Source organism: Mus caroli, chromosome 17 (assembly GCF_900094665.2).
Source record: "Mus caroli chromosome 17, CAROLI_EIJ_v1.1, whole genome shotgun sequence".
NCBI classification, from domain to species: Eukaryota; Metazoa; Chordata; class Mammalia; order Rodentia; family Muridae; genus Mus; species Mus caroli.
In genome coordinates, this window is record NC_034586.1 from 52,526,801 (window position 1) to 52,541,089 (window position 14,289).

At 42.8% G+C, this 14,289-nt stretch overlaps 1 protein-coding gene across 4 annotated transcripts; it reads right to left on the minus strand.

Moving 5' to 3' along the window:
• Positions 1 to 727: 727 nt before the first annotated feature.
• Positions 728 to 8,326, minus strand: LOC110283804 (zinc finger protein 501-like). Of its 4 annotated transcripts, none has more exons than XM_029471094.1 (4): positions 8,260 to 8,326; positions 3,555 to 3,681; positions 3,297 to 3,357; positions 728 to 2,348 (listed from the first exon to the last, which is right to left on the minus strand). In XM_029471094.1, exons 2-4 carry the CDS (start codon positions 3,586 to 3,588, stop codon positions 902 to 904), a joined length of 1,542 nt encoding a protein of 513 aa, XP_029326954.1. In that variant the 5' UTR covers positions 3,589 to 3,681; positions 8,260 to 8,326; the 3' UTR covers positions 728 to 901. The 4 variants fall into 4 exon arrangements, with proteins under 4 accessions (XP_029326954.1, XP_021004974.2, XP_029326953.1 ...); XM_021149315.2 differs by lacking the exon at positions 8,260 to 8,326 and adding an exon at positions 7,588 to 7,724; XM_029471093.1 differs by lacking the exon at positions 8,260 to 8,326 and adding an exon at positions 7,588 to 7,724 and having other exon boundaries at positions 3,555 to 3,705.
• Between the last annotated feature and the right edge of the window lie 5,963 nt (positions 8,327 to 14,289).

A 14,289-nucleotide genomic window follows, 5' to 3' on the forward strand; every position in this document is an offset into this window, starting at 1 on the left:
AGAGAGCCTGAGTTTAATTCCCAGCAACCACATAGTGGCCCATAACCATCTGTAATGAGATCTGATGCCCTCTTCTGGTGTGTCTGAAGACACATACATAAGATAGATAGATAGATAAATAAATAAATAAATAAATAAATAAGTCTTTAAAAAAGAAGACTTACACAGGAACACTAATTATTTTGAACAGTAGTGTTGCTTGGAATTTTAAAATGAATTACAACTAATAAACCATGACACCTATGTTCCGATTATTTTTGATTAATTTCTTTGCTTTGTTAACTTCATCTCTTTTAGACTTTTCAACTGTGTGTAACTCTGCAATGGCATGCATGTGCCAGTTACAGGACAACTTGGAAGTGTCCATTTTGTAGTTTGTCTATGTAAGTGCTAGATCTCAAACTCACCTAGTTAAGTTTGGCAGCAAGAGCCCTAAACTAGAGAGTCAACTCATTGGCCTTTATTTTCAGTTACAACAATATTTGTATTACATACTGGTGTGTGGGTGTGCATACAAACCAAGTGTAGTATTCAGAGAAAAACTGAATGAGTAATGTGGATGTCCAAAAGAATGAACTCAGGTCTTCAACCTTAAAATAAACAATACTTACTCCCTGAGACAATTCTCTCCATTTACCTGTGTTTCTGAGAAAGTGTTACAGACAAATTTTAGACCTCAGGATAAACTAATATAATCCAAGAAATAATGACAACATAAATATTTTCATTCACAAATAGATTTTATTATCCAAATTGTCTGGTATTCCTATATTGGAGTGACAATATGTCTAAAATTTGAAAAGGAGACAATATTTTAATGACGAATGGTTCTGCTAATCTTCATCAAACACCACTGAGAAAACTCAGAAGGGAAAATGAATGTAGTATACAAGGCTACACTTCATTTCTTAGATTGCTGGGGCATTTTTTCAGTATGAATTCCTTCATGCTTTTGAAGACTACTGAGACATGCAAAGGCTATACCACACTGATTACATTCAAAGGGTTTCTCTGCAGTATGAGTTCTTTCATGCTTGTTAAGACTACTGCTATATGCAAAGGCTTTACCACATTGATTACATTCATAGGGTTTCTCTCCAGTATGAATTCTTTCATGGATTTGAAGATATCTTTTACGTGCAAAGGCTTTACCACATTGATTACATTTATAGGGTTTCTCTCCAGTATGAATTCTTTCATGGATTTGAAGAGTACTGTGACATGTAAAGGCTTTACCACATTCATTACATTTATAGGGTTTCTCTCCAGTATGTGTTCTTTCATGTTTTTGAAGATTACTGTTACATGCAAAGGCTTTCCCACACTGATTGCATTTATAGGGTTTCTCACCAGTATGAATTCTTTCATGCATTTGAAGATAACTATTGCATGCAAAGGCTTTACCACACTGACTACATTTATAGGGTTTCTCACCAGTATGAATTCTTTCATGGATTTGAAGATAACTATTGCATGCAAAGGCTTTACCACATTCATTACATTTATAGGGTTTCTCTCCAGTATGAATTTTTTCATGGATTTGAAGATATCTCTTACATGCAAAGGTTTTACCGCACTGATTACACTTATAGGGTTTCTCTCCAGTATGAATTCTTTCATGGATTTGAAGAGTACTGTGACATGTAAAGGCTCTACCACATTGACTACATTCATAGGGTTTCTCTTCAGTATGAATTCTTTCATATATTTGAAGATAACTGGGATATGCAAAGACTTTACCCCATTGATGATAGTCATGCTTTGTGTCTGTAGTATTAATTCTACCTACTTGATTACAATTCTGATGTGAAATAAGTTTATCTTCATGATTATATTCAGAGTATTTCATTTCCAAATGAGTTCTTCGGTGTGGCTGTAAAGAGGATTTACCACATTGATTCCACACATAGAGGTCCTCTTCATTATAGGCCGTCCTCTGTATTTGAAGATACCTGGGATGGGTTAAGCTTTTACTACTTGGCTCACATTTATCATTTACTTTTCCCATATGAGTTTGGTCACGTCTCTGAAGAGAACAGGAAGAACTCAGAGCTTTAGCACACTGACTGCATTCATAACATTTTCCTATAGTGTGAGGCACACTACATGTGCAAAGTGAACCAGGACAGATAGGAGGTTTTCCACGTTCCTTTTCCGCAGAGGGCTTTTCTCCAAGGTCAGTATTTTGATGTATTCCCACTGAAGCTGGAAAACCAAGTACTTGTAAACTTGTATCACATTCACCTCCTCTACTCACAAAGGGGGTGACTACGTATCTTCGTCTAATTGTTCTAGGAAAGAGATTGGTACACTGCTTCTTTCCATATGCAGAGGGACAGTTGATGCACCTATTNAAGGAAGNATAACAAATAAAAGGTGTCCACATTGCATTCACATACTTTAACTTTTTGTTCCTCATAGACATGTGGTTTAGGGATTCAAGTTTCTCCACTACAACACCTTCTTGACTCTCATAAACTCTCTCTCTCATATACTATGGTGCATCCTACAAGTATATGAGTAACACGAGCTTCACTATGGAGGATTTGATTAAAACAGGTCTTGGACATACATTAATCCCTTAACCAATGTGTTCACATTTTCTGATACTTGAATGGTGTAAAACTAAGTGGTTGGACTGTTGTTTTTCAAACAAAATCCCAAACATTAGATTTACCAAATGAAGACTCGAGAGCCAGGTGCTGTGGTGAAAGCCTGCTAGCTCAAGGGAGGCAGAGAAAACACCCAGATGACCTTCCTACTCCACCAATGTCCCAGAAGGTAAAAGCTCCTTCTACTGCTCCATGCTCTCTTAAATACCCTGGAACCAAAGACCCTCCTTTTTCTTTCCTGGGTTTTCTCCCTCCCTGTCAACTGGTCAACTGCTCTGCCTCTTGACCTATCATTCACTTTACTTAACACTTGTTTACAGAGAGCTCCTGGTATGTGCTAGAGCTGAGCCCTACCACAACAACAAACAGCTTTTTCCAGTTCACAATCTTGGGTTCAGAATGTGATCAAATGTCCTGCAACAAAGGACAGTACTACAACATGGTTCTCAAGTGACTATGATTAAAGCTGTGACATCTGTTGAGTCCTTATGACTTTTTCTTGTTTATTAAAGGAATAATTTGTAAACACTGATCAGCTACCTGACATTGAGAAATATGGTATGTGAGAATTTAATAAACCTCACAAAGCTGTGCTTGGTTAAACTTTTTTTTTTCCTTAAAATTTCAGGGTGCATTAAAATTTCTTCAGAGACACCTATGCATCAGCTTTCACATGAAAATTACCTTCCATGTCTTCCAGAACTTTGATGTTGATCCTCAGCATTGTGGTCTTCCCATTTGTAGCCTAAAACACAGTACCAGAAATGTACATTACTAGAAATTATGCAAAATTTAAACTGTTCTTTTTATTGAACTTTAGAACAATGTCTGATTTATTTACCAATTCTTCCTCTTTCACAATCAAAATCACAGAAGAACACCCATCTCTAACAAAGTCATGTCCCCTTAAGTTGAAAAGTGAAGAAAAATGCACATAATTACCTATACAAGTAAGGTTCCAGTAGGTTTCCAGCATCACATCCTTGTAGAGACTCTTCTGAGAAGGATCCAGCAAAGCCCACTCTTCTTGAGAGAAGTTCACATGCACATCCTCGTAAGTCACTGCATCCTAAAGTATACGATGTATGTACATCTGTGTATATATATATATATATATATATATATATATATATATATATACACACACACACAAACACACAAACATATAGTGAAGCTGACTACATTTTAAGTGTACACTTCATGGCATATATATTTAGATAATTCTATGTACTAGACATATTAATTCCATGTCAGAGAATTTCAAATGCAATTACCAACTCATTTTAGAAGGAAACAGTAAAGACGAATCAAGCCTCTCATTTCTGTTCACACTGAGTAAGAGAGAGACTGTATTGTAGGAAAAATGCCTACTAATATATACAAAGAGATACAAACAGAGCAGCACAATTGAGGCTACGTCAGCAAAACTACATCAAAATTATTAACGGCTAAAGTGGGAAAAGCATGGCTGGTATGGTGGCACTCACCTTTAATCCCAGCCTCAGGACACAGAGGCAGGTGAATCTCTGTGATTTCCAGGACAACCTGGTCTACATAGTGATCTTCAGGACACCAAAAGTTACATAAAGTGACCCTGTCCCAAGGAAACACACACACACACACACACACACACACACACACACACCAAGATAGAAAGCATAGAGAGGCTCACACAAAATTCCTCCAAAGAGTTAAATGACTTCAGTGAACACTAGGCTTTCACATGCTCACATCTATAATTATAGGCAAAAGACTCAAGCACATATTTTACAATTAAAAACAAAGCAAAACAAAACAAAAAAACATAGGGAATGCCATAACCTGCACTCCAATTTCTAGAGATCAGTATTAATGTCATGTATGTAATGCCATTCTGGTGTAAAAAAATATAGCCTCTAACAAAGTTTAAACGTCAAGATGTGGGTAAAGCTCAGAATAATAACAAATGTTAAGACATGTAGAAAAACATAGACAAAAATATAGACATAAAAATATCAAATTAGAAAAATGGCTTCTCAAAGAAAAGCAAATGCTTCTATTTTCCGTTAAATATGGATAGGGTCTGAAATGGTGGTGAATAACATTACCTTTTCCTCCCATAATTAAACACTTTGCTGTGTGGTACAGCACCCTCACAACACATTCTCTATTTGTGCAAAGAAGAGCATGTGCATTTTCTTTAATGGCCCTAGTCTCAGTGATAATTACTGAATCGGTTTCAGCACATGACTACAGTCTGAATTTACTTACACCTCTTTTTCTTTACAACCACACGGGTGACATTAATTTCTGTCCCTGTTGTGTCTCTTTTTCTCTGTGACCCTGTATGAGTCATGAGTAATAACCGTGCCACAGACTAAATATTTTGTCTAGAGATCAGTCCATTATCCTTTCATTTAGCCTTGATTTCACAAGACAGAATAAGGAGAGAATATGTCAAATTATTATACAAACAACCTGTCTTAGTGACTGTTCTATGGCTGTGAAAATGCAATATGACCAAGGCAACTCTAATAATGGAATACATTTGGGAGTGATTATAGTGATAGTCCATTGTCATCTTGAAAGGAAGCATCATGATAGGCAGGCATGGGGCTGAGTGTTACATCCTGATACACAGGCAGACAACAGAAAGAAACACCTGCCTTGCTCTGGTCTTTTGAAACCTCAAAAAGTCACCTAGAATTACACACCTGAACAAATGAGACAAACCTTCTCCCATAGGTCATACTGCTTAAGTTTACACAGTTCTACTAATTGAAGACCAAGCATCCAAAAATAGGACCATGAGGCTGTTGAGCTAATATAAACCATGACAGGTACATAACCTAAGTAGAAAACAGCTCTGAAGGAAAAAAAAAAGTGAAAGAAAATAAAGGAAGTAGAGAAAGAGGGTAAGAGAGAAAAGAGAATGAGAAAAAGACAAAGAAAAGATTTCATCCGAACAGTGAGGAGCCAGCTCCTCTCAGTGGGTTATAGGCTTCCTTACTATAACCTTCCCTAGCCTCTCCAGGAAGAGATTAAACAATTGGAGGCCCCCAAACTGCAGCTTAAGTCCTTATCTTTTTTCTAAGTACGTGGTATTATTCCTCATTTCCCTCCCTGCATCGTTCCCTCATGGAACCTGGAAAACCTAGGATGAGGTCAGGAGGAAGCAATGAAGGCACTCTCTCGCTGTGCTTAAAGTGTGACTGTTGTAGATGATGCCATGTGGGAGCTGCATTTCTAGCTGTGCAGACATGCAACACAAGGTTATCAAGGCTTTCAATGTGATTCAACTATTTAACTAGTTGAAATCTGAAAGTCTTACATTCCAGCCAACAAGGACATCTGTCTGATCACAGCTCAGATCATACTCAATTGGAATAACATGGGGTCAAGCAACACTTCGAGTCTGAGGACTGAGAAGGTAAAATAGGTAGATGACAAAGCTTGCCTTCCACAATACAATCTATATGGTAAGACAAGGATGGAATCAACTGTCTCTGCTTGAGGCCATGGACATTTATCTTCTATTCCATAGCTATGGGGAGATCTACCTGCCTAGACCATGACATAGGTACCATCTCCTTCTATGTTTATGCTAACCTCGTAAAAGGGTATTTCTAAAGAAAAGGCTGTAGCACTGTACATTTAACCTTTGAGAAGATGGAAGATGACCTCACCTTAGCAGGATATGAGCTAACCTTGAGTAGAAAGTAACTGTGTAGTATGCTGCCATCTTGGCTAATATGCTAAAATATCACAATGCAGAATTTGAGCTATAAATTCAACAAATGCCCAATAAAAAGTGTCACCATTTTTGATACCAAAGGAAACTGATGAAAATAAGTAACCAAGAATAAAAAAATAATCAACACACAAAACTGGATAAATACTAAACACAGTGATAACCTGACTTCAAAACCTCAAACAGCTGCAATAAAGAAAGAAAATATAAAGAGCAAGAAAAAAATAAGCAGACAGATAGACAAAAGAAAAAAATATTTCTTCCAAATAGGGAAGAAACAACTCTCTGGCTGGGATACAGGCTTCTTAATATAACCTTCCTTACCTTGTCTAAGTAGAGATTAAACAATTGGAGGACTGCAAACTCAAGGGTTTTCTGTTTTGTTTTCTGTTTGTTGTTGTTCTTTTGTTTGGTTTGGTTTTGGCTTTTTCGAGACAGGGTTTCTCTGTGTAGCCCTGGCTGTCCTGGAGCTCACTCTGTAGACCTGGCTGGCCTCGAACTCAGAAATCCACCTGCCTCTGCCTCCCAAGTGCTGGGATTAAAGGCGTGTGCCACCACTGCCTGGCCAAACTCCGGTCTAGGTATGTATCTTTTCTCTGTATTATCCCTTGTTTCCCTCCCCACCCAGTTCTCTCTGGAAACCGGAAAAACCTGCCTGCACAGTACTTCCTGGGAAAGAATAGAGATTAACAGAACATGAGAGCAAACTTAGAAAGAAAAAAATATATATATACACAAGTAAAATAGAGTAAATGTTGATGAAAGAGGCCAGGAAACCCAGTGAGCCTGGCCTTACTAACACACTTTACTGGACGGTCAAGGCATCTACAAGCCTGTGTCGATGACAAACACTTTGCATCTGCACAGAGTTAACTGTGGACGGATCCTACACCTGAACGTCAGGTGCCAAGTGCAGAACTTGTAGAAGACACCGGAGAAACTAGGGTTCTGCGAGTCAGCACATCTGCCTTCCCTGGACACAGGAAAAGCAGCTGAGACGCTCACTGCATGGTGACGTCAGCAACAAGGATGTTTTCACTCCAGGACCCGCACCCCAAACTCTGCGCAGGCGCAGCCCGGGATCGAAGTCAGACGTCCCGCTTCCGCTCCGGAGGTGCAGGGACCTCAGGTGAACAACGCAATCACGCCGGGCGGCGAGTCTGGCCGCCGGTTCCCGCACCCCGGGACGAACCCCACACAGTCTCCCGCGGCTCCTCCCCGCGTGGGGACGGCGGCCCCGCTCACCATGGCGTGGAGCCCGAGCTCGCCCCGCTCTCCTCACAGCTCCCGGCAGCGGGTGGCAGACCAGGATACGGAACCACAAGAGCCTCCCTCAGACCCGAGCCCGAACCTTTAGTATTGGGGAACGGAAGTGCTCTCCCCATTCTGGCTAGCGGATCCATCTGAAGATCGTGATTGGCTAGTGAGGCATGAGTGACAGCTCCCCTAGACACCGAGGGTTGTGAAGTGTCACAGCACAGTGGTTCCCAGCCCTGGCCTCCGCTCAGGCACAGAACTGTCCCAGACCCGGAGAGAATGACATTGCCATAGAACTTGCGCCTGTTAGGGTACAGGCAGGTCCACAAGCCTACTCTTGGGGACCTAGCAGAGACTTCTGTCATCATCGACTGCCATCACCTGCTGATGCCACCAGGCGCGCCCCGCCTGTTTCAGGATGAAAGTATCCACTCACCAGCCACCAGAGCTCTCTCCCTACTTGGCAGGCCATCTCTCTGTTCCCGGTGTGCGCTTCTTTCTCTCTCTGCCTGTCATATGTCCACTTCTCTGCCTCTGTCCCTTCCCCAGGACCTCACTCCCCCAACCCCAACCCCCACCCCCAGTAAAGCTTTTTTACACCAGATTCATGGTGTAATTTCTCAGGACACACTTTGGCTCGATCTGCCAAAGCTACTTCACCTCAATCCATTATGTTTCCTAACAGCAGGACTGCATAGTCCCTGCTCCGCTGCACTCAGGAGGCTCCTTAATCTAGGCACAAGGTCTCCAGCATACACAGATCACTAAACGACCTCAAGTGGCGTGATCCACCTGCCCCACAGCCGAAAGGGCACCCAGATTATTCAGGTCAAATTTAAACCTCCTGGTTGATATTCACCGGGCATCATCCATTTTTTTAAAAAGACTCATCTAATTTACTCACACTTCTCTCAGCTAAACACTGGTAGCCAAAACACTAACACATTCCCAGCCTTTAGTGGTTGCACTGGCTCATGATGGGAAGTGGAGTCAGGACACCAAAAGTTTAAGCTTAGTAATTCTAGGACAGCCAGGGAGGATACACAAAGCAATCCTGTCTCAAAAAAAAAAAAAAAAAAAAAAAAAAAAAAGTTTAAACCAGTTTGGTCTATAAAGCCAAACACTAACTATTCTGGCCCCCAAAGGGGATGACCAGGGTGAGAACCTGGGAGGAGAAGACAAAAATAGAAAGTTTGGGGTCAGTATGTCTTGCATAACATGATGGCTCATGTTAAGCAAGTTTATTCAGACGATATACAGCTCTGATACACTATAGGTGGAGAATGAGACAGTCAGCAGAAAGATAATTTAGCAATGTTGGCTAGAAGGACCCAGGATAGATACCTCAGAGTGAGCACACACTGGCCATGAGACTGATAACTGAAGACCATGGTTCCCTTGACTCCTTCAAGATGCTCGCTCAAGCACCAGACCAGACCTTCCCAAGTCTGCTCTTGGAGAGGTCACAAAAGCAATGTTCTCTTGGTGCTTTCATCGGGGCATCTGAGAAAGCCTTGGATAGGCCTAGCTCCCAAAGACCCACCTCCAACCTAAACAAAAACACATATGAAAATAGGAACCCAAGAATCAATTCATGGACAGCTAGCACTAAGAAAGAAAGAGTAGGAGAGATTGGAGATGACAGCTACATGATAGGGAATAATAAACTACTAATGACACCAAAAGTTGATTTTTTTAAAAACCATAATTGAAACACCTTTAGCTAAACTACCTTTTGACAAAAATGTACCTTTTGACAAAAAAAGGCCGACACAAACTGCTAATTTCTCACATGCATTTAGAGTCAAGAGTGGTGATCTGTTCTTGGAATCCCACCACATGGAATGGTGAGTCCTAAGCTTCACAAGTTTAAGGGCTGGTATGACTACAGGCTGTGTTTACAAAATACTTGGTTAACTTAACCAGACCCTTCCTCAAAATAACTTTTCTATTATGCTCAGTGGATTCTGGCCACACATGGGAGGGGCTCTAGAATGAGTGCCGGGTTTTTTGTTTTTTGGTTTTTTTTGGTTGTTGTTGTTGTTGTTTTATCCCAAAATGAAAGTAAAGCTACTACAACCAACATGCTGAAATAGGTGGATCAGAAGGGAATACTGTGAGAGGAACCAGGTAGTTTGCTCAGTAAGTAAGGACACTTGCAATCAAGTGTGATATCCTGAGGTCAATACACAGGAGAGAAGCCACTCCTCCAACTTGTCCTCTGACCTTTACATATGTGCTATAGTATGTTTGCTCACACATGTCTCAATGGCACTGATTCAGATTTTTGTTTTGTTTTGTTTTATTTTGTTTTGCTTTGTTTTGTTTTGTTTTGTTTTGTTTTGTTTTGTTTTTGAGACAGGGTTTCTCTGTGTAGCCCTGGTTGTCCCGGACTCACTCTGTAGCCCAGACTGGTCTTGAACTCAGAAATCCACCTGCCTCTCCCAAGTGCTGGGATTAAAGGCATGTGCCACCACTGCCCAGCAAATTCAGAATTTTTAAACAGAAATCAATACAAACAAAAAATTTTTTAAAATCACCAAAACAGAGAAAATCCAGCAGAACAGCTAGCTGTGTGTTAATACAACCACTAATCAAAATAGACCTTCACCACACTGCCAGCATCACACTAGGAAGCAGAGCATTCAGAGTTCCTACCAACTTCCTACAACTGAAGAGCATTTCACGGAAATTCCTATCTCCTGGGCAGTTCCTGTTGGATTAAACAACTAATGCTATTCTGAGTTGACAAAGAAAAAAATTTAAGAAAGAAAGACAAAAAGCAAAGAAATCTGTACTAAGATGAGTGAAGTAAACTGTGAAGACGGGACCTGTCCAATCACAGCCTCTGGAGGATGCACCAAGGTCTCTCTCTCTGGGGCGGGGACTTTGCCTTTGGCCTGCTCAGGCAGTGCTTACACAGCATCCAGACTGAAAACCGGATCTATTCTGTGGCCATCGGCTCTTTACGACGGCTCATTTGTCATGGGAACCATGGCTCTGGGACCTCAAGAGAGGGCTTTTCATCATGCATCTAGGCAGTGACTCCCCCTACTGAAGTCCTGTGACATTACATATGCTACTGTGGTCTTCACAGGGGCCCTGGGTACATGACATCTACCCACGGCCAACCTCCTGCTGAAGTGCTGTCTAGATGTGCAACAGGTGTCTGAGAGCTTGGCTGCATGCCTTCCATCTGATAGACCCCACTCAGCCTCAGGACAGGCCACTCCTTCCTGCCAGCCTTACAAGGACCATCTCACCTTGAAGAAAAAGTGACGCCTCACTTCCTACTGTGCTCGTAGGCCTGTGTTCCCTGTACCTGAAGCCCTGACTACAGGAAGTTGGAGATGACTCCGTGATAGTGAATCCCCATCCCAAAGACCTGCAATCTTAGAATGTACCTGAACTCAGGGGTTACCTTTAGGGCTAGAGGAAATGTATAGTCTCGCAAGGCCAACCCTAACCTCAAAACGTTTGTAGTACTATGACACCTACATGAGGTGAGGGGCTCCCACCATCCCAGCCAGAAAGGAAAGTATGATGACTTGAACCTCGGCTGGCACCATCCATCTACTGAGCCATATCTCCACTCTGACCAGCCTCTTGGGGCTGAGGTCCCATTTCTGGGGCATTAATCTGGTTTTGCTATGAAACTGAGAAAGCACCGAGGAAATTTGCCAGTTTCTGAGCTAGTCATACCTCAAGACAGCTATGAAAAATCTGCTATGATGTTCTTTTTGCTTTAAAAAACAAAAGTTCAATTTAAAAATATGAAAAATACCCGGGCAGTGGTGGCGCATGCCTTTAATCCCAGCACTTGGGAGGCAGAGGCAGGCAGATTTCTGAGTTCGAGGGCCTGGTCTACAAAGTGAGTTCCAGGGCAGCCAGGGCTATACAAAGAAACCCTGTCTCGAAAATAAATAAATAAATAAATAAATAAATAAATAAATAAATAAATAAATATGTATGTGTGTGTGTGTGTGTGTGTGTGTGTATGAAAAATATCCATCAAAAATCTGCAGTCTCTTAATTCATTGTTGTATAGAGAAGATCCATCAATGTAAGGACAGGATTTTAGTCGTCAATTCAACTTATCTAATATTATGTCTTAACTTACCAACCAAGATGTCAGTTACCCACATACATGTCTCTCTGCTAAGTCAGCCATCAGTTCCCAGGGAGATCTTGGGAACTTAAACTTTACTCAACCCCTACTCAAAATGGAAGAAATAGTTCTTTGGGGCTATTTCAATCTTTGTTGTCAGGACATTGGCAGTTCAGTTCACACAAATCAGCACCGGTAGCTCCATCCACATGCAAACACTATCCATGAATCAGCAATGGCAGCTCAATCCAGAAGAAACCACAAGGCTCTGCCAATTGGTCCAAATCTGTAGAAGTGACAAGAAGCCACCAGAATAGTATGAGAAGTTCTTTGATGTATTTTTTTCTTAAAAAAAAAAAAATCTAAGCCTACATTTCCAAGATGACCTTGCTGGAGTCATGTGCCTCCCCAATATGACCTAATGTGAACATTAAGATAGCCATGATGACCACAACCAGGAGTTCTATGGTGAGCCTTCTCTTTTTGAGAGTGCAGTGAGTGGGATGCTCAACTATTTCGGCTGTGGGCTGTACTAGTACAAGTACTGAGTCAGCTTGGCTCCAAGCCTGAATCCATGACCTTTTACCAAGCTGCCCAGTAGCGGTGCAGAAGTCACTGATTTCTGCTTGTCTCATCAAGGCTGCTCATGGAGCCCCTCCCCTTACCAGATCATAGATTGGTCCCAAGAAGGAGGCTCTAAAGGTGCAGCAGGCCGCCCTGTGTGGGACCGTGAAAGGCAGCCCATTTTCTGGCCGAGCTAGGTTCAAACCTCGGAAACCCAACAGATTGATCTGCAAGGGACGGGAGGCCAGTTTGCCATGTTCCCAGACATAGACTCCTGATGCGAGGATCCAGCTCCATAATTCTGTGGCCATCAGTCACGTAGGCTGTCCAGACTCCACCCCCACAGTTACCTGGCAATAGCCAGGTATGCTCCTCCCCACAGTTACCCTGCAACAGCAAGGTAACCCAGCCCACTATAAAAGGATCTGCTGGCCCCTCCTCTCTCTCTCTTGCCTCTCTTGCTTCTCTTGCTTTCTCTCTAGCCCTCTTGCTCCCTCTCTCCCCCTCCCTTCTTCCCTTCTTCCATGTGGCCATGGCCACCCTCTACTTCTCTACTTTTCTCCCTTTCTCTGTCTTTCTACAATAAACACCTTGAAACCATAGACTGGCTCCTTTCATCTAGACTCAACATGCTAGAGCAATGGAATAGGTCTTCCCCTAAAGAGCCACATCTAATCTCTCACGAAGGCCTCTCAGCGTTTCCATCCACTAACCAGACCAAATACTCTCGCCCATGTGAGGAGCACCCAGTGCCTTCTCCTCCTGCCCCTTTTCCCTTCTGTCCCAGGGCAGACAGAGCCACCCCCGGAATCTCCTCCCATTCTCAGCTCTTATGTGATGTCCAGCGACGTCCTGATGCCCAAGAGCTAGAGCCTATCTTTCATGAGGCTAAGGGACCTCGGACTGCTCCCTCTCCACCACAGTGGACTGGAGTTCCATGGCTTCCCACAGCCAGACACCCACCCAGTAGCATGGAGAGCGCACAGCAGTCTCCTGAGTCCTCCCGCCCAGAGCCCCGGAGCTCTGGTGGGATGTGGGTCATCTCTCCCACCCCTTTAATTCCCCACATCTGGCACTCAAAAGTCCTGCCAAAACCAGATTTGAAGAAGAGGATGACCTGTGTGGCCAGGTTACAGCCTTGCAGCAGGGAATAGAGTCACTGCCTTTGTGAGGCAAGTGATGGGAGCCACAGACAGACCAATGGGAGTACAGACAGAATCCAGGCTGCTCAGAGCATCTCAGGCACACATCCCTGACTTAGCCATTACTCAGGTACAAAGGGTATATCTCACTATGGAAGGGTCTCTCTTCCTGTTCCCTTTCTCCCCATTCCCTACCTTCTCCTTTTCTTCCTCCCCTCTTACCTCCCCACATTCCTTTTGAGGCAGGGTTTCATGTAGCCCAGGCTGACCTAAAATTCACTATGTATCAAATGATGAGCTTGAACCCCAGATCCCTCTGCCCATTCCTCTCCATTTCTTATGCCTACGGGAAGAGGCCCGGGAGCATGGCCCTGTACCACAACCATCTCCTGCATGCCATTCAGGCGACTTCCCCATCTCCCAGCATTGCACTCAGTGCATGATGAGTGCATGACTGGGAGACCAGCTTAGGATCTGACTAGTGGTGCCCAGCTGAATCTGCCAATGGCGCCCTACACTCTGACTTTCTGAGTCCTGTCACCCTATACCTGGGATGTTGCAATTCTCTGCACATGTCACCTACACCCCAACCATCCCCCAGGAGTATAAACTCATTGACAAGAAAAATGGAACTAGTCTGGAGCACTGGATAAGGGTGAAGATGGGGCAAAGAGGGCTAAAAACATAGTCTGAGCTTCTGGACCCAAAACATAGGTATGTTAATAAGTATGAATGCAATGCAATGTCTAAAGGAAGCAGGGAATGGAGTTATGGCTCAGGGCATGAATCCTATTTCTTTTATACCCCCAGGAAGGGGCTAGGGCTAGAATGGTGTATTTGAGGTCTTGGGTTCTCCTCCAATCAGTGCTAAACGGT

Coding starts and splice junctions, on each gene's coding strand:
- LOC110283804 (XM_021149315.2), bottom strand. Junction 3,358..3,554: donor CTGGAACCTTACTTGTATAG/GTAATTATGTGC, acceptor ACTGTGTTTTAG/GCTACAAATGGGAAGACCAC.